General features: G+C 40.0%; 1 protein-coding gene across 1 annotated transcript in view; it reads right to left on the bottom strand.

Annotated features, from left to right (window-relative positions):
* calcrla (calcitonin receptor-like a) overlaps positions 1 to 19,601 on the bottom strand; it is a 51,991-nt gene that overhangs the window by 11,751 nt on the left and 20,639 nt on the right. The window contains exons 2-9 of the mRNA XM_031296524.2: positions 9,261 to 9,369; positions 7,392 to 7,545; positions 7,066 to 7,176; positions 4,450 to 4,562; positions 2,498 to 2,589; positions 2,255 to 2,381; positions 1,124 to 1,277; positions 166 to 226 (exon numbers count right to left, since the gene is read on the bottom strand). Coding sequence (XP_031152384.1) covers positions 166 to 226; positions 1,124 to 1,277; positions 2,255 to 2,381; positions 2,498 to 2,589; positions 4,450 to 4,562; positions 7,066 to 7,176; positions 7,392 to 7,545; positions 9,261 to 9,335 — 887 coding nt within the window. The 5' untranslated portion in view covers positions 9,336 to 9,369. The remainder of the gene's footprint in view (positions 1 to 165; positions 227 to 1,123; positions 1,278 to 2,254; positions 2,382 to 2,497; positions 2,590 to 4,449; positions 4,563 to 7,065; positions 7,177 to 7,391; positions 7,546 to 9,260; positions 9,370 to 19,601) is intronic.

Here is a 19,601-nt window from a genome sequence, read left to right as displayed (position 1 = left end):
TTTAAATGCATTTCAGGCAGGATGTTAATCTTTTTTCATTCCATTTTCATTAATATAATCCAGCCCCCATTATTATGATTGTTGTTTGGCTGTCATTTAATATATTTCACTACTTATTATAAGCTGTTATATTAACTGTAATAGATCATGCACTCGAATGCTTACTTGTCGTTGTAGTAGTAACTCCGAGCAGCGGCATGTATGGAGGCAGGAATGAGAGGAAAGCCTGCAAAAGTTAAACGAAAGAAATTAAAGAAGTGTTTTACTGCCAGAAAGAGGGTCTTTTCATAAAACTGGGCTGTCTATGCAGTAGAATGGCGCAAACATTGGTGATATTAGTGCTACATGACCATAGAAAACATGACCACAGTTACAGTTAATCCTAAGGATTCACTGTGCCACATATATGTTTAACATTAAACATGATTTATAAAATCATGCCAACAATTATTTTAATAGCTTAGTATTCTATGCACTAAGAAGGTATGTATAAAGGCTTAAGGCTGCCCACTCGTTATTGTAGGCCCAATATAATATGCAACTTAATTCTATACAATATATGTAGTAGGGGTCCCTGATCCATCTCTCTCATTTAAGGGGTCCTTGGCTTAAAAAACGTTGAAATACTCTGATTTATAGTGTGATTTTTGCGAGGATCTGTCCCAAACAAAGATCATTTTTCTGTAGTCTGTAGGATAAGATTTGTAGGCCGGGACGTCTCTGCAGCAACACAATACTTTATTCAGAATGGTTTGACACATATTTTGCCTTTAACAAATATTGCGCCCCTACTGAGATTTGGATATTGCATATGTCCATATTGTGATTTCGATGAAATTGCGATTAATTGTGCAGCCCTAATACAAAGCTGGTTGAATATCGACTAAGTATCCCTTTAATTACAGCGTAAGCTATAAAGTCTTGCAGTCACATTTTCTTTGAAGCACAATTGCGATTTGAAACTGTTTTAGCCATAAGAAGGTCTTCTAAACCTGGCTTTCTCGGTTTAAAAAAACTAGAATTAAGAGACTGACTCCAACGTTGCGCGATTAAAAAAAAACGTGAACTTTTTTCACAGCAGAGACAGCGACTGCCATTGACACAGCACGCTATCCCGACTTACCCCAGCCTAAAAGATAGTACCACATCAGGTGCTGCTTCTCCGCAAACACAGCCACCACGATGAGAGTGTGCAGGTATATTCCCTCACACAGCATCCAGAAGTAATTGCAGCCGAACAGGTACAGATGAATGAACTGGGACACTTTACAGCTCGTCTGAGGAGGAAAAACACACACATAAAGAATGAGAAATGGGGGGTGTTTAACTCTGCTTCTGTTATTTCCTGTGCAGTGAACTTTCACAGTTATGTGAAATGAATACATTATCAATGATCTAGCTATAATATAAAATAAAATGAAAGAGTGTGGTTTTAACCCCTATTTATGTTGAAATACTGAAGCCAGGATCACAAAAGGAACTAGGGATAGATCGATTACGGGCCCGTTTTTTGGCAGTTTGCAGATTATCTGTATTGGCGTTTTATTTGCCTGATTACCGATAAAGTTAATGAATTAGAAAGTGTTCTATTTGGCTCCGCTACAGCTCTGTGTCTGTCCCTCTGCTCCGGTTTCACTCACCACTGAGTCTGACTTAATGTCCCGCCTACAACACTATCTGACTGGCTATCTGTTACTGGGTATTATGTTGGAGGTTTCTCATTTATAAAATAATTGCTTAAAGCATTTTAAGTAGGGGTGTGCAAAAAAAATCTATTCGTATTCGAATCGCGATTCAAGCTCTACCGATTCAAAATCGACTCATAGAATTCCAAAAATCGATTCATATTTAATCTTTTTTTTTTATTGTATGTCTACTGCAATCACATGGGAAAAGTAACTACATTTACATACTGTGAATCGTTGTTTTTTTTAATCGAGAATCGTTTTTGAACCGAAAATCGATATCGAATCGAATCGTGACATTTTCTGAATCGTGCACCACTAATTTTAATTAAGTTTTGTAACATTCCAAAATCTTAATTTTGACTTAAAGATTTTCATTTTCACTGTAAATGCATATCGGTTCCAAATATCGGTTTCATTAACTACTAATAATCGGTATCGGTATCAGCCTTGAAAAACCAGTATCGGTCGATCCCTAAAAGCAACCACTCAAACTCAATTGGTAGAAATCTATTAAATGAATGCAAAAATAGTTAATAAAAAACGTATAAATAAATACATCAACTCACTGGATTCCTCTGCACCAGCTCCTGGTTGTTTGCCACTGCGGTCAACCAAATGATGGTGATCACAGAGTTCAGAACAAAAGAGAAGAAGAGGTTTTTATGAAGCGTGATCCTTTGGCAGCTTAAACTCCTGCAAAAAAGAGAGAGGGAAGACATTAGAGCACATCACGGTGATATTAAGTCATGCATTCAATAGGACATATCTTGGTATGAAGCATGTTCCGATGAGTCAACAAACCGACTTACTTGAAATGGAAGAATATCCCGAGGGAGACGAAGAGGGAGGTCAGTGACAGACCATGTCCTATGAGAGCTAAATAGAAAAGATTCATTGCAGTCTGGAAGGAAAAGAGACACACACATTAGATTATCTGGATCTCCTAATGACTACTAAGTTAAATTGTATTTTAAAACGCCCCATAATGTCGCTGTCGGGAAAATAGAATAGAACAGAATGCCTTTTATTGTCATTATACACATGTACGAGATTGAAGCAACTCCTTTTCAAAACCCTTGCATCTCCATATTTCGTCATCTGATTTTTATTTTTTATATATATAAATCAATGCTATGCGTCTGTATGGAGGTTTGACAAATATTCAAACAATGATGAGGCATCTTTCCTCTGACTTAGTCTGAGGTAAATAGCTCAATAAAATGTTTTCAAATTACCCTTTATCCATTTCCTGAAAAACAAGGGCTTTGGACATTAACGGTTTTCACCCTAGAGCGAACATATTATGCTCATTTTCAGGTTTATACTTGTATTTTGGGCTTCTACTAGAACAATTTCACATGCCTCTATGTTAAAAAAACACATTGTTTTTCTCATACTGTCTGAATATACCTGTATTCACCCACGGTCTGAAACGCTCTGTTTTAGCGCCTGTCTTTCTAAGCCCCCCCTCCCGAAAAAGCCCAGTGTACTCTGATTGGTCAATGTTTATGGGCCTTCCACATCTGCGCTCTCGAGTCTCTGCACCGTCATTGCAGCCGGGGAATGACTATGACGGCAGTGTAGTGGCACTTTCTACCTATATATAATATAGTTGTCACAAGTCCTGACGGCTCGTTTAAAAGGCACAGTTTCTGAATACAGGCTGTGCACATATCTCTGTGGATTGAGCGGTTTGACACTTTCACAATATTTAAATAGCACCTCAACCTGCTTTATAGTCAGAAAAGACACGGAAATCTCACTTTGTACAATATGGGTCCTTGTTTAAATGTCAAAAAGTTACTAAAGAAGAAAAAGACATACTTTATTAAATATTGTTTTTATTACTCTGTTGTTACAGTTACACACAGGCCTGAAATACACACACATGCACAGGACCTATACATGCACAAATGGAGAGATGTCAGAGTGAGGGGGCTGCCCATGGACAGGTGCCCCAAGCAGTTGGGGGTTCAGTGCCTTGCTCAAGGGCAACTCAGCTGTGTCCAGGCGCTGAACTGGCACCTCTCCAGCTACCCATCCACACTCTGTTCTTGGTCCATACAGGGACTTGAACTGGCAACCCTCTGGTTCCCAAGCCAAGTCTCTACAGACTGAGCCACTGACACCACCACTGACAGATTTTGTTATGGATAGTTATGGTCACCAGAGAAAGCTGTAATGATTCTGGTGACTCTTTAACCTTTTAATGGAGTGCCATCCCACTGACCAACATTTCCCACTCATCAACACTTTGGTCCATACCCAGGTACAATACATATTGCAATGGCCAGATTTCCATATGCTGTGGATGATTATTATCTCCAGATGATGAAATATAATGTTTTAACCCCCAAAGACCTTTTTCTGCTAGCAGAGCCTTTAGGCTAAAATGTCCACATACATATGTTATAATAAGTAGACTGCCGTTACATTGTTAATGGCACCAAGAGACATCCCCTATATTTTGATCTTGTTTAATCGCTTTAATGACCACATGTTGTCTTTTTCTCCCTCAGGACAAACTGCACATTCAGAGTCATTTCAGTACATTTCAGTTAACATTGCACTCACACTTCTATAGATATACAGTATGAAATAACTGTCTGCTGCCACCACAACTGATGCATGTGACCTAAGTGACCTTTCACTCATCATCATCTCATCAACTACCCAGGGATGTATTAAAAGGTCAGTGCTAACCATGACTCACTTTTTTATATTCTATATGCATTTGATGACATTTAAATGAAAAACCTACCACTCTGCTTTCATTGGTGTGTTTATTGCAGCGGGTGTAGTTGGTCCATGTCCGGTTGCTCTCCGGATGCATGAACCAATGACCGCTATCGCTGCAAATTTTCGTCACCATCTCTGCAGGTAAAAATGACACAAAGACAGCTTTGACAGATGCTGATTTATTTCAATGCTGTAGCCTGAATCTAAGAGGATATTTCCTGGTATTTATTATTGGCAGCATGTGGAAAAACTAGGGGTTAAGTCAAGAAGAAGTTCCCCTTAGACACACAACCAGACATTAGTACACATGAAACTACTGAGGGGGATGTGATTAGAAGGACTGAATCTAATTATACATCTGCATATCCTGGTGAAGGATGTGCTGTACTGAAGTTTGAGCTCAGAATATTCCAGCAATTAAAACTAATTCACTTTTATAAACACATACGTACACTGCACACATGGAAACAATTAATTGTGTTAAATTAATTGTTAATCGTTAAACTATAAAAGCTTGCATCATAAATAGACAGTGCTTTGCCGTTGTCAGTTTAAGACACTTCAAGGTATATTTACACATACAGTACAGTGGAAATGTCTGTATGTACTCGTAGCCATGAAGCCTCAAATTTCATGGAGATTTTTTGAAGCTTGTTTATATGTTTTGGTTCCTGAACAAACAGCACTGCAGTTTTCTTGGAAGAGGGACTGAAAATGTATTCTTTCAATTTAATTTACAATTGTATTTAGTGTCAAATCACAACACAAGTTATCTCAGGACACTTCAGAGAGAGTAGGTCTAGACCACACTATAATTTATAGAGACCCAACAAATCAAAGCATGCATTTGGTACGATGCCGCTGTCCGCCGCTTAGAAATTGCTTCGGCGTTTTATGAAATGTCATGAAGTCGTTATTACACGACTCTGCAAAGCCGCTTGCTGCACTGAACTCAAGCGAACAATCATCCGCGCTTTCTCCCCTTTGAGGATGTGCAACTGTAACTGGTCATCACTCGCAAAGTCATGGCAACCAAATAAACAACAGCGCAAGTCTCCTCAGCCAGAGCTATGAACAGAGGTAGGGGCAGGTCTAGAGGGGGGGGGCCCGGCGTGGCACCCTTCCCCCCTGAAATATGATTGCACCCCCAATTCATTGGGCTAGAGTGCTGTCAATCTGACAAATTTGATTTCCATTGGATCAGAGTACTGTCACTTTGCTGCCTGTTCTGCCAATCGCTGCCATTCGATTTTGTAAATGGATACATACTTTAAACACACATTGTATGGCAACTGTGTACTTTGTTGACATTTAGAGGCCAGTTTAAAAGTAGAAACATATTAAACTCACTGTAGAACACTTGTTGCTGTAAGAAATAAATTGTGTATTGCACTGTATTTCTGTTCTTTTTCCTATTATCTGAAAACTGTGTACAGCAAGGTTTTCTTTGTTGAAGTTTGAGTTTATTATAAGTGTATTGCACATTATTTTTATACGGTTCGGTGAAAAAAAATATCTTCCCAACCCTTGTCACATGACCAATTAATGTTTCCACAAATCCAAATTTTTTGCTTTAAGAGCCCATAGAAAATGTGTATTGTATTTGGATATACAATTTGTTGAAAATAAAAACAAGTGAAATTCATAATGAATGTGATGTGTTTTATTTAGTAAAGTTACATTTTGTTGTTCTATCCTATCCAATATTTCCTATATTTCTTAGCAGATTTTCTGTGCTGCATTCTGATAAAATCCCCCAGGCCCTCACTGACTGATTATTGGTCCCCGCTGTGCCACCCCACCTAAAAAAATCCAAGAATCGCCCCTGAACAGCGGCCAAAGCCCTGACGGCTAATATTCCATGAAAACTGGGCTCACCCTGGTCCCGTGAAATACCACAGCTATGGTAGCTTGAAAAATAGCGACATGGGCACTGACTTTGATGTTTACTGTTCATCAGACCCCAGGATAGACAAAAAGCTAACGTTAGTGAACCCTGCGGCATGCCCTGCATTCCCTCTGCCTTTGACTCATCGGTGCAGGAGACGTTGAACTACTACAGTACTTGACATCTGCGTTGACAGATGTGTGGTTTACCAGGCAGGTAGGGTCCAATTAAAGATTATATCAAGTTAACTTGCACAGCAGCTGGATTCTCGCTATATCATGAGATCTCACAAGAGAATTGCAGGATCACATATCACACAAAATTCCATCTAGTCAGGCTTCAAGTAATGCGCTTGTGTCCAAACAGCAGCGGACCGAACCAATCAGCTTCCGGTGAGGAGCTACTGGCAGCTATGGGTGTGGTTTTAGGTGTGCGTGACGACTGTTTGTATAAAACAACAATGGCGGACGTGTTAGACAGATGGTTCATCCAATCACCTGCCAGGTATTTTTTTGAAAGTGCCTGCCCTTTTTCAAACAGTTTCCGATGACGGCTTCTGAGATGGTTCTGTGTTAACAAACCATCTGGCGCGTCAGGTTAGCTATCAAGGTGCATTATGGGAAATGTAGGATCCATACCGTCTTTGAGCAGTCCTCCAACTTTACAGAAGTGCAATCCTAAATCGCTGAAGTACCACTTTAAAGTAAAACCAAACATGCTCCAGGGCTGCTGTAAGCGACAGATTTGTACCTGAAGGATCAAAATCCTGGAAGTAGTCGGGGCAGTGCTGCTCGGAGTGAACCCCTGCCTTGGTGTCGTCCCAACACAGCCAGCCATCCCAAGTGCGATTACACATGGGCTCTAAAACCACAGAAAAAATGTGTTAGGAGCTATAGTGTGCCAGTAAGAATTTTCAAATGGAGAATCAATAAGTGTAACTATACAGTATGTTTTTGTTCATTCATTATTTAGCACAGAGGTTACAAATTACATCTGTAGAATTTAGCGAGCAATGTAATCCAATTACTCGGCCTAGACAGCTGTAAAGTTGAGAAACGTGAAACATAACAAGCTACCCTGTCTGTCCTGGGTATCATCCTTCATTATCTTTTGATAGCACTCAAACTGTGCTGTAACTATCTTGTTTCTGGTGAGTCCAATCTCATGGTAGACGTGGGTTGGATGCTGCTGCTGGGTCTCATTTGTCTCCATGCTTGCCTTCACGAAAATCTGCAAGGAAGGAGAGACAGAGTGAATAAATCTTTTCAGTTTTTGCTTTAATCAAAGGGGATATGTCCAAACAGGTCCTTGCTGATTTTTCACAGAAGACACAGGAATGCACACTACAGTGCAGTCACGTTCAGCAGATGACATGTTTTACAAAGTCTATGGCTACTGAGCTTCATTCCAGACTAAGTATTTGCGTGCAAGTATATGTCTGGACCCAATTTTGGCTGTGTATTGTGACTCTGTGGGTATGTATGAATGTAAGACAGTCCATTATATCCTACTTGAAACACCAGGAGATGGAGTCTAACATACACAAGCTTCCATTAGATCCATTTGCGCACCATGGAAAATATGACATCTATGCAGAAGAATTGCCAACCAGATATGTCCAGTTTATTTATAACACTGCAGATACCAACCTGAAGCAGGTTTTCCCAAACATAATCTCAAACTGACATAAACAAGTCTAGATAGGTCAAGTGTATTCACAGCTGAATAGTAAACTACAGTGCTTCTAAAATGTAGAACCATGTGCATGTCTTTCACTACAAAGCCTTTTCTTTCACTGCATCATAAATCCAAATGCACTGACGAAAAAAACACCTCTACAGGCTGCAGTGTCATTAAGAATTATACAACATAAATGTGTCCGCCTCTGATTAAAAAGAAACCTGATTATCGACGAGCTGTTTGTTTTTTTCAGCGTCCGTGCATGTAAACCTGTTCTCAGAAATTAAGATTGTACTTAAGAAACTACCAAGCAGTGGTGGAAGAAATATTCAGATCTTTTCCTGCAGTAAAAGTTACTAATAATACACTGTGAACATTCTAAACTATATGTCAAAGTCATGCATTCAAAAACTTATTTAAGTAAAAGTATGCAAGCATTATCAGATAAATGTACTTAAAAAGTAACCATTGTCATACGTTTGTGGATTAATTAACTGCTGCATTAATGTGTATCTTGCATTTTACTGCTGTAGATGTTTAAGGTTGTGCTAATTTTATGTACTTTATATACTGTGCAAGTTGCAGCAGCTGTGCAATTAATCAAATTTGGATCCATTTTCAATTTTGGCTCCAAAGGATCACAAAAACAATGTCAAAAATGTCAGATAAAGGGGAAACATGTCAATCAGTGTTTCCCAAAGCCCAAGGTGACGTCCTCAGATTAGTGCTGTCAGTTAAACGCGTTATTAACGGCGTTAATGCAAACCCATTTTAACGGCGTCAATTTTTTTATCGAGAGATTAACGTTCTTTTTGGCCAAGCAAACTTTTTCACATGCTGTTGCAACAACTAGGAACGTTAGAAAAACTAACTTTGTCCTCAACTCAAAGATATTCAATTAACTGTCACAGGAGTGAATAAACTAGAAAATACTCACATTTAAGAAGCTGGAATCAGATAATTTCTTTTTTCCATAACAAATCACTCAAATCGATTAATCAATTATCAAAATAGTTGGCAAAATATATATTATTATTATTATATAATATTTAATAATTGACAACTAATCCATTTACTGTATCTTTGCAGCTCTAGATGATTTATTCACACATGTAAATTTATTGAAGCATTTTGTGTGTGTGTGTGTGTGTGTGTGTGTGTGTGTGTGTGTGTGTGTGTGTGTGTGTGTGTGTGTGTGTGTGTGTGTGTGTGTGTGTGTGTGTGTGTGCTTCAGTATTGGATGGTTTGCTTGCAGGCTGTCCTACCTTTGTTAGATTACACAGCAGTATGAGTGCCACCATCCCACTCTGCTCTATGCTATCCATCTTCCTTTTGGCCATGTCCAAGCTGGTTGATGATTTAGCAGCTGCAGATCTGGAACGGAGAATAAAACATGAAGTCATTAAAGCAAAATAAAATCCCCTCATAAGGGCAACTTCACACGGCATTTCTTATCTCTCCCACTGTTGATAAATGTCTCACCCAGTGGCTTTAATTCACTGAAATGTATTTGCCATCACAGTTAATTAAGCTGGAAACCGACACTGGGATTAGAATTAACAGCCCACACATAACGACTTATTTTCAACATACACAGATTTTTCGTAGTCCTTTTTTGTCAAAAAACTGTGATGTCAATGTTCCAGATTCTAGTTGTAAAAGTCAAAATATAAGACTTTTTTTCCCCCCTTTGAATATATCAGTAAAAGTGAGGTCGTCCTATATTCGGGTTCTAGACTTTTAAACACATCAACAGACGGCGGCAAATAGCAGTAACCTCAATGTGCCCCTCATGATTGGAGCTGTCAATCAAAACTCCCAGCAGTCCCAGGGGCCAGAAATATGCAGAGGCACGGTGAGCGTTAGGGCTGGGATCATATGTTATCGTATCGTATCATATATTCCGGTCAATACGGTGTTATCTTAATGGGAACGACAAGCAGCAACTGGATTACCAAGTTAACTATTAAAATCCTCAAACACAACACACTGTATGCTTTTAACTCCCGACAGAGTAGCGACAACATGAATCTAACGTGAGCGGTCGTAATCCTGACTCAACAACTGTAATACGTGCATATCCGTCCATTTACAGGCCACACTGAATCGTATTTCTGTATAACTGCATATCTGTATTAGAGTCTCCGTGTCCCAACCGGCAGCGGGAGATGGCTGCCCAGTAGAGTCTGGTTCTGTTCTAGGTTTCTGCCTGTGTCGCACCAATAGTTGCTCTTGGAGGGAATTGTTGGGTCTTTGTAAATTATAGTGTGGTCTAGACCTACTCTATCTGTAAAGTATCCTGTGATAACTTCTGTTATGATTTCACATTATGAAGAACATTGAATTAAAAATAGCATGCTATCACTGACTGTTCACGTTAAGTCAGTTTTAGAGTTAAATGTGCCCACAATGGTAGTTTTTGGGCTTGGTGATCAAAGAACACAGCTGACACAATAGCCAGTTGGAATCAGCCCAACAAAACCCTGTCGATCTCAGAAAGTTCCCGTTCCCGGACACAAGCCATGGAAGCACAGCTGAGACTTGAAACCCCGTGCTCTCACTGCCGCTGTGTGTTTTGTGAGCCATATCTCATTCGCACCCCATCATAAATTCTCAAATGTGACAGCAGTTTTAAATTGGTTAGTGGTTGCGATTTTTAAAAAGGTGATGCTGTTGTCTCATCAAAGCAGAATCCAAGACAGTTGTTTGCAGCAAAGCTGCAGGCCATTGGGATTTCATGTCACGGCTGCTGAGCAGATGAGACAAAATTCAAATGGAAACATATCCCCCAGGTTGTACAGATCTGCTTTGCAAAACATGTGCGGGTAGCTTTAAATGGTTTAAGCCTGCCTGCTACAGCTAATGTTTACCTATCTAAAGGAGTTGCAGGTCTGCAAATGCTCCAGTTCTTTTTGTTCAGACTCTGGAGGCTCTGTGTGCCACTTTTAGTGAGTATGTTTTCCTCTTTCTGTCTGGGTCCTCTGTAACATGTCTTAAAGACCTCATAGTATGCTCATTTTCAGGTTCATAATTGTATTTAGAGGTTGTACCAGAATAGGTTTACATGGTTTCTTAATTTTTTTAAACATATATTTGTTGTACTGCACATTGCTGCAGCTCCTCTTTTCACCCTGTGTGTTGAGCTCTCTGTTTTAGCTACAGAGTGAGACATCTCACTTCTGTTCCATCTTTGTTGGGAGTCGTACATGCTCAGTAGCTAAGTAAGGACTACTAGCCAGTCAGAAGCAGAGTAGGGCGAGCCCCGACAAGCAAGCTAGTGTGATCCAAAACAAACCCGCTTCAGCCGGTAACCAGTTCACATGTACAGCTCAGAACGAGTCTGATCCTGAAACACAGGAAGAACAACCAAAAACCAGCTTCACAACCTGGACTGGAGCAAGATGTTTCAGAGTGGTAAGTTATTTAAATGTTAAAGCTTTAGTGCCTAACTTTTTGATAGTAATGAACGTGCGTTACATTCAAGCTATTGCCAAATGAGTTGGTATAAAGCTAATTAAGACTTTTAGCTCCACACAACTCTCTCTGTATTTCTCAGTATGGCTGTTTTCAGAAACTAGTGTCATCCGGCAACTTTCACACACAAAACTTGAGTGAAGATAATTACCTCTTCTGTTTATTTTTTTCCTCCCTGTCCTCCTTGGCTATACTAGCAACTGTATTACTGAACAAATCTATTTTTTTTTCAGCTCCTTTACACCTATGTGACACACAATGTAGTGAAGCCTCTCGAAATACAACAACACACACAAGAGCTTGTCTCTGCGAAACGCAGTGTTTGTCCTGCATGCCTGCCACGTGTAACGTTAGACAGCCAATCAGCAGCATTATTAGATCTTTGTTACAAGCATGCTGCATGCTTATAGGCTCACTAATGCTGACTAGATTTACTCTTTCCGTATTGAAATTTGGTATTGAATGACAAGGCACTTTTCAATAGTCAATAAACTGGAGGCAATTCGGTCAGTGCCTCAAAAGTATCAAAGTTCGGTAGGCAGCCCTATATCAGTAGTTTATATGTATTAGTAGTAGTAAATATATTGCGAATTAGAACCCCGACAGGGTGATGCATGACAAATCGTAATAATGACGGACTCACTCTACGTTACACGGCTACTCATACAGAGGTCACCCGCTAATGACGCCTGCGTCCCCGTCAGGACGGTTAACTATACCAGTGATGGTGATGGTGGTGCCTGGCTCTCTGACGAAAGCCAGGCTCTCCGGTGAGTGAGCTAACCGTGGAGCTAACTGATGCTCTGTTTGCACTGTTGCTAATAGCGCTGTTAGTCATCCCCACCGCCTGTGACTGCAGGGTACAAGTTCTGCTGCAAATGTCAAAAAAGTCAAAAAAAGAGAGGCATTATCAGCACGCTGGACAGTTTAAGAAATAATAATGCATCATAATAATAATGCATCATATTTTGTGAGTAGAATCTGAATCTGCAATCTTCTCTGTCAGGTAAATGTAGTAGTACAATGTTTTCCTCTGAATTACAATTACACAGTAAGGCAGTAGTATACAGTTAGTTGCATATTGAGTGCTTTGGGGTCCCTCTGTAAGTTATTTCGGAGTACAATGGTTTTGGAGAAAGCTACAAGCAGCAATACAAGAGGCCAAGCAATCATCAGCCCATTCCTACGGCAGTAGTGTAATAAAATGTATATCTCTCTCTCTCTCTCTCTATATATATATATATATATATATATATATATATATATATATATATACACACACGTTTAATGCTGCACGTTATTCAAATGGTGCAGTTTTATGTAGCTTTAACTTTGCTAAAAGCTTACATATTCATTGTTTGGTTGCCAACACAGACACATTTAGTACAGTCTTACAACACAGTGATGAAGGAGGCGAAGCAGGGGGCTGCCAGACAGAACATCACTGAGAGATTTGACCCAGTTGATTCTTACAAGTCTCCCTGCAGCTCTGTCACCAGAGGGACTGGCCCTGCGCCTCCTCAAGTCTGCTTAGAGTTAAAGCTGCATTACCCCGGGGAGAGGAGGGCCTTACTGAAAGTGGGATTGTAAAACATTATGGTGATGTGCAAATTAGAAACAGCCAGGAAAAGATCAGCTGCTCTGTCACACATGGATGCAAACACACAAAAATGCACACACAGACGGAAACACACAAACACACACACACACACACACAGCGCTCTACTTTGCCAAGTTCCCCAGCTGTTTCTTGGCGAAGGCTGTTTTTCATACATTAGCAGACCGATACAGAGGATATATCTTGTCACATGGCAACACAGAACAGACGTTGCATTATGCTTTCCCAATAGCTGTTTGAATGTTGCTTAAAGTGCCCATATTATGAAAAAAATCACTTATTCTGGGATTTGGGGTGTTATTTTGTGTCTCTGGTGCTTCCACACACATACAAACTTTGAAAAAAATCCATCCATGCTGTTTAGAGTGAGATATGGTTTCTGAATGTGTCCTGCCTTCAGTCTCTGGGTGAGCTGTTCAAAATCGGCACGGCTTGTGACGTCACAAGCCGAAACGAGCAGGCTAACCGCAACCATTAGCTCGTAGCGTTAGCATGCTAACGCTAATGCTAACGCTAACATGCTACCTCGTTCTCAATAGCAAAGCACTGCTACAACACACACAAGTTCACCATAATCTACAAAAGAACTACTTACATGTGCGCCCTCATTTAGAAGTCTCCCAGCTAATCCTGCCTTGTAACTGACCAAAGATGTAGAAATAGCCTTTCTTTTACTGTCTATGGAGCTAGCTAGCTGACATGATCTACATCTGAGCTACTGAGCATGTGCGAGTGTAATCAAAGATAGTAGAGAAGAAGAAGAAGAAAAGAGGTCTCACTCTGTAGCTAAAACAGAGACCAGCTGAAAAGAGGATCTGCAGCAGTGAGAGAGAGCACTGCAGTACAACAAAAATATGGTGTTTTTTGAAAATTAAACCATGTAAACCTATTCTGGTACAACCTTAAAATACAATTATGAACCTGAAAATGAGCATAATATGGCTGCTTTAAAGCCAATTGTGATCCGTTTCTCATGCCATTTTCTTTGGCTAATTTTTAAAAAAAATTTATTGGTCATATAGTACCTTTTAACTAATCCTAAAGGTGGTAGTGAAGACAAAAACCCAACCCCTCCCATCTACATGGAATCCATTTGTCATGGTGGAAATTTCCAGCATGCCATTTTGTTCACTTCTGCCATAAATACCATGTTAATGATGGAAACAAACAATTTTTTTGAACAAGTTACTGAGTAGCCAATATAAAAGAACATGATCAACTCCAGGCGGGTAAATGAATGATTAAACCTTGGGTAAAGAATGGAAAGTCTTAAATTCCTTCTGCCCAAACAAAGACACATATTTCTTAAATAGTCTTGAGTTTATTGAAGAAACATAGCTATTCCTTATTTAAACCAAATGACATGAGAAATGGGTATTACCCAGAGAATATGGTTTTAATAACTATTTATGTTCAACATTTAGTTCCAGTACAGGAAGCCCAACCTTGACCATACTGTACAGTCAAGGGGGTAAGCGTCTGTCAACAACCCGAACCTCCTATGGCGCCATTTTGATGCTAACAACCACTCACCCGCCGTTAGCATTCCATTGACTGCCATTCATTTTGACATCACTTTGACAGCGAATAACTTTACATTACTGAAGCGTTTAAAGACTCTATTTGACCATTGTTTATTTCTAAAGAAACACGACAATGTATAAAAGGCTCCATTACCTTGTACTTCACGTTATGGCTCCGTAGCAGACGTTTTTGTAAAAAAGACGGTTGTGTCATAACCACGCGACTTACTTACTGTCGCACAGTAGAGGAATTACTGTATAGTACAGGAGAAGCTCGCAGGCAGTTTCGACTTATATTAACTGTTTAAGTTTAATCACTAATGTTAACTAGCATTTTAGTTAGCATTAATTAGCCTGTGTCTATGTTATCTCCTTCCATATACCTACGCGCTCCGTCTCTGCAAGATTGGGAATGATTGAGATTTCTCTTGGCACAGCTACCAGAAGACTTCCAACTTTCAGACAGGTTGCTCACGTCACATTTACGTCGTCTCTCTCAGTTTGAAGCTGCGCAGTAATGCTCAGCCATCACCGGAAAAGTGCTTCTAATATCCTTCACTGGTATCTATGTGTACAGTACCAGAGACTGTCTAATAAGGGGAGAACTTCCACTCTTGGGAAACTTCCAGCTTCTGAACTGGTTGCAGTTCCACTCCGGTTCCATATAGGGGGTGCTCCACGGGCAAGTGCAGAATGAATGGAGGTCTATGGAGCTATACCCCTCAAAATCCAATTTTCTCAGGATATCATTTTTTGTCTAGTAATTTGAATGTTGCATTTGAAAGGGGAGGCAAAGAAAATACACAATGCTGGGTGTTAGATTTTTTAAAGTCGCTTTTTTGTTCTAAAAAGCCTTTTAAAATGTCAATGACGTCATACACATCGTACGGCCAGAGATACTGCTTTACGGCAAGCTCTGAGTCACTTCCTTTTTTCTCTTGAGGCATCGACAACACAGCTGAGAGTTCAGGCTTTTACATTTACATTTACTTTTACATACAAAACAATAGGCAAATAAAAGTGCCAGCAACCAAAAAAAAAAGTTGCTGTGGACAAAAAAAGAACTTGGGCGAAAACGTCCACCTTAATATTCTCAGAGAATGCCCGTAGACGGGCTCTGACATTCTGGTTCTGCTTCGGATGCCATCGAGCGGCATCTCTGGTCGTAATCAGTCCTTCACTGACCAATTAGCAGAATGCTAGCGTGTTATGGGCAACAATGACTCAACCTGTAAGAAATCAAAGGGACATAAGTACTCGTTCATTCAACTTTCGACCTATAATCCATGTTGAACTTGCAAAAACTACAATCAAATCTGAGATTTCAACGACAATCAGGCAAAAGAGACAAATTTAGCCGTCTAGCTCCATAGAGTCCCATTCATTTTGCACTTGCCCGTGATCACCCCCAGTGGAACTCTGTTGAAACTGCAACCAAATTCAGTACAATGGGGCTTAATAGGGAGTGAACAGGTTCTCCATAGACGGGCTCTGACAGTACTTACACAGTCTAACATGACCATAGTGTTTCCCTCACCTTTAAGCTGCATTCAAATATTTCTGGACACTATAGGGCAGCAGTACTCCAAAACCAGCTGACAGACATATGATCTTGTTTTACAATTGCTATCATGTGTTAGTAAACAGTTGGCTATAGCAACATTGTCATCCCATTGGAGCCCTATTCCTGGCTAAAAGACAAATCAAAGTTAAATATTCACTTCAACCTTCACTTTTACCTCTGATTTGGTCTCCATGATCTACTGAGACCAACAATTTGCATGCTCAAAATTAATTAGTTAATTAATTAGAACAGTAGCTAGATTTGTCACTTGTCTTTTTTAAGACAAGGTTATGGAAAATATTTTCCAGTGACATAGTTAGCACATGCTAAAATACATGCGATGTTAACAAAGTAAAAATAAATTGGTCGATCTGCCCTGTGATTTGGATCTGGTCGGAAATGTAATGGGTTCTTCCTGGGCCATGCTACACCCTCCCAACTAGGTTCATTAAAATCAGGCCAGTAGTTTTCCGTAATCCTGCTGACAGACAGACAAACAAACCAACCAACCAACTGAACCAAAAACATAACGCGCTTGGCAGAGGTAAGAAGTTTCAGATCAATGTGAAAGTCTTTGGGAACGAGTCTCATCTTCCATTCTATGATTGACAAACGCATACATCAGCAGCAAAGAAAAGAATGAACAGATAAATTAATCATGGTCAACAAAACCAAAAAAACAACAACCTGAAAATAACTCCTAAAAGAAATCCCATACTTCATGAAAACTTTGCTAATTTCAGCTCAAAGCTAAGAGAGCACCCTTTACAGAGGCACAACACTTGATTATTCATCTGTTTGGGTCAACTTCATCCAACCACACATCAGTGCGAACTGTGGGTGGTCCACTAATATCTGTAGTACCTTTGAGTGTTTCGCAGAAGTGGTTAGTCATGTACACTTTGCACAAGCGCTGACATCACCTATTACATCCGCAAGCATGCACAAAGATACCTGGAAAAACAGTCTATGCACAACAGCTGTTGTCTTCTCGCCCAGCCCCAGAGCTCAGCCTATACTTATCAACTCCCACCGTCCCCGCAGAGATGTGATGCACTGTGCCGTACACATCCTTCTGCCCCCACAGGATGTTTGGCGCCCCATACTCCAAGTTCCAATCAGTGGCATTCGGATGTTCATTAGGCTGGTGAGAGTCTGTAACATCATTACTGCCCCATTCTATAGCAGGATACAGGCTTAACTAGAGAGGGGAATAGCCTTGAGAACTGATTAAGTCCCTGCATGTAGAGGCAACAACAATCAATATGAGAACCGTGTGCTGGTTTTGCCTCGTATCTCTGTTATTATTGTTCGTGTTGACAGTTTTACTTCTTACCAATGGCACCTATGAATGCCAAACACAAAACTGGTTACTGAGTTAAGTGTCTTTAGTTTACTGTATAAACAAGGAAATACACAGCACAGGAAATAGTTCAGTTGTGCTCAGGGAACCTTTGGTTCAGGGCCATGTTCCAAGCACCGTTTATACAGATTTATATAAACATATAAATATAGCATAATGCCACTCGTATTTCCAGAGCAGGCTGCACCTCCAAAATAATTGATAGCTAGTTCCTTTGCTAAGATCTAAGAAAGATTTTTTTTTGTAACTGAGTGGGGCAAAAATTGGTTACCAACAAATTTGAATTAACATAATTATGTTGGGTTTATTTGGACACAGCCCAATCCTAAACTACGCTGTGGAATTGATCGTTTTACTTTCATTCTCAATTTAAGGTAGCAAAGAGAGCAACATTAGCCTAGTTTACTGAAAGGGCCCTGTTACCACCCCCTACAGGAGAACACAGCCTTTTGCACCGGAAAACACTGACAAACTTAAATTTCAACAGGGTATCCAATATTACATTTTTCCCACCTTCTAATTTGCGATTAAAAATACTAGAGCTAGATCAGTAAACAGGGAATATTAGCTTATTGCTGATACGATGATAAGTAACAATACAATGCAGTAAAGAAATGCCTAACAAAGTTTGAGGTATTTTGCAAACAATGTCACAATCACATTGTCTACCAGAGAGCAATAAAAATAAATAAAGCCAAGATATTCTAATCAAGTTTGTGTATTATTATGTTTTCATGTTAAAATTGACTAAAACTCCCAACTATCAATATCAGCATCTGCCTCAAAAATCCAGTATCGGTTGGGCAGTAAAATACTAGTGACAGCCCTCACACTGAGTTGTTCAGTAGCTGGGAAACTGTCCAGTACCGGAGGTCTACAGCTGGTGAATGAATGGAAGGGGAATAATATCTTGGCAAGTTCAGCTGGAGCATGGGTTAATGATGGAAGTCAACTTCTAACCAAGGCCAAGCATGACTACAACATATATCTTTAAAACATGAAGCTGCTGAAAGATGTGGCATAATGAGTTTGTACACGTATGAAAAAAACAAATAAGGATCAACTGGTTAATATGTGCCGATGTGAGAATGTACACCAACCCCTATAATATGAGATATTTCAATGAATGTCCTACTGTTAGTTTCGCTCAATTTCATTGCCAACTTACGGTTGGAAACAAAGAGAAAGTGCACGATCATGACGTGTGTTCCCCAGTTTCGCTTTACACGCACGCAGCACGTGCAACAGGCGTCCCAGCCAGGTCTGTGTCTTTATCAGCTAGGCTTAAGTTACCGTAACATCAAACATGTTTGTTGGGAAACAGCTTGAGGCGTGCAGGTGTTACTGCAGTGCATTGCCACAAACTAATGAGCAAGACCATACCCTGCATCCAGCTGCAATGTCTGTGCATACATGTGTTTGCTTTTAAAATCAGATGCAGAGAATAGAAAACTATTCCTAACCTCTCTCTGAGTTTGTCAATGTTTTTTTGACAATTGTTGTTGTCAATGTATTTCCTTGCATAGATATTAACATATTCTCTTTTAAAAACTTATACCTGTATATAATCTCTTTTATTTGACCCAAAAAAAAAAAAGAAAGAAAGCGAGTGATCCTGAAAAGGAAGTCTTGCCTTGGACAGGGAGGAAGGAATGGTTCAGCTTCCAGCCAGCTTGGTCTCCCACTGTTTTCTGTCATTTTGTGAACACAATGAAAGCTGATGATTGAATAGAGTGGACAGACAAGGGTCTATGAAAACAGGAAATTGTAAAAAAAAAAATCCATAGCTGTCTTCAAGAGATGCTGGGCATGTGAATTACAAGAAACAGGAGGAGAAGCTTTTAAGAGCGCGCTGGAAATGCGGCCCCTTTTCTGACTAAGCGCTTCCTCTCTCAATCAACAAGACCAATATAGCTATAGGACATTTCCCACAGGATCAGCTGTACATTTAGATAATCTCTCCCATGTGTCGGAATTGGAGTTCACCATCTCAGCCATTGATCTTACCGAGCCTGGGACAGGAGAGCGAAACTCCATGTTGCCAAGGGTACCACCAGATGTCAA

The sequence above is a fragment of the Sander lucioperca genome, chromosome 8 (genome assembly GCF_008315115.2).
Source record: "Sander lucioperca isolate FBNREF2018 chromosome 8, SLUC_FBN_1.2, whole genome shotgun sequence".
Classification (NCBI taxonomy): Eukaryota; Metazoa; Chordata; class Actinopteri; order Perciformes; family Percidae; genus Sander; species Sander lucioperca.
The sequence above is the reverse complement of the archived record's forward strand: the minus strand, read 5'-3'. Positions and strand labels throughout refer to the sequence as shown.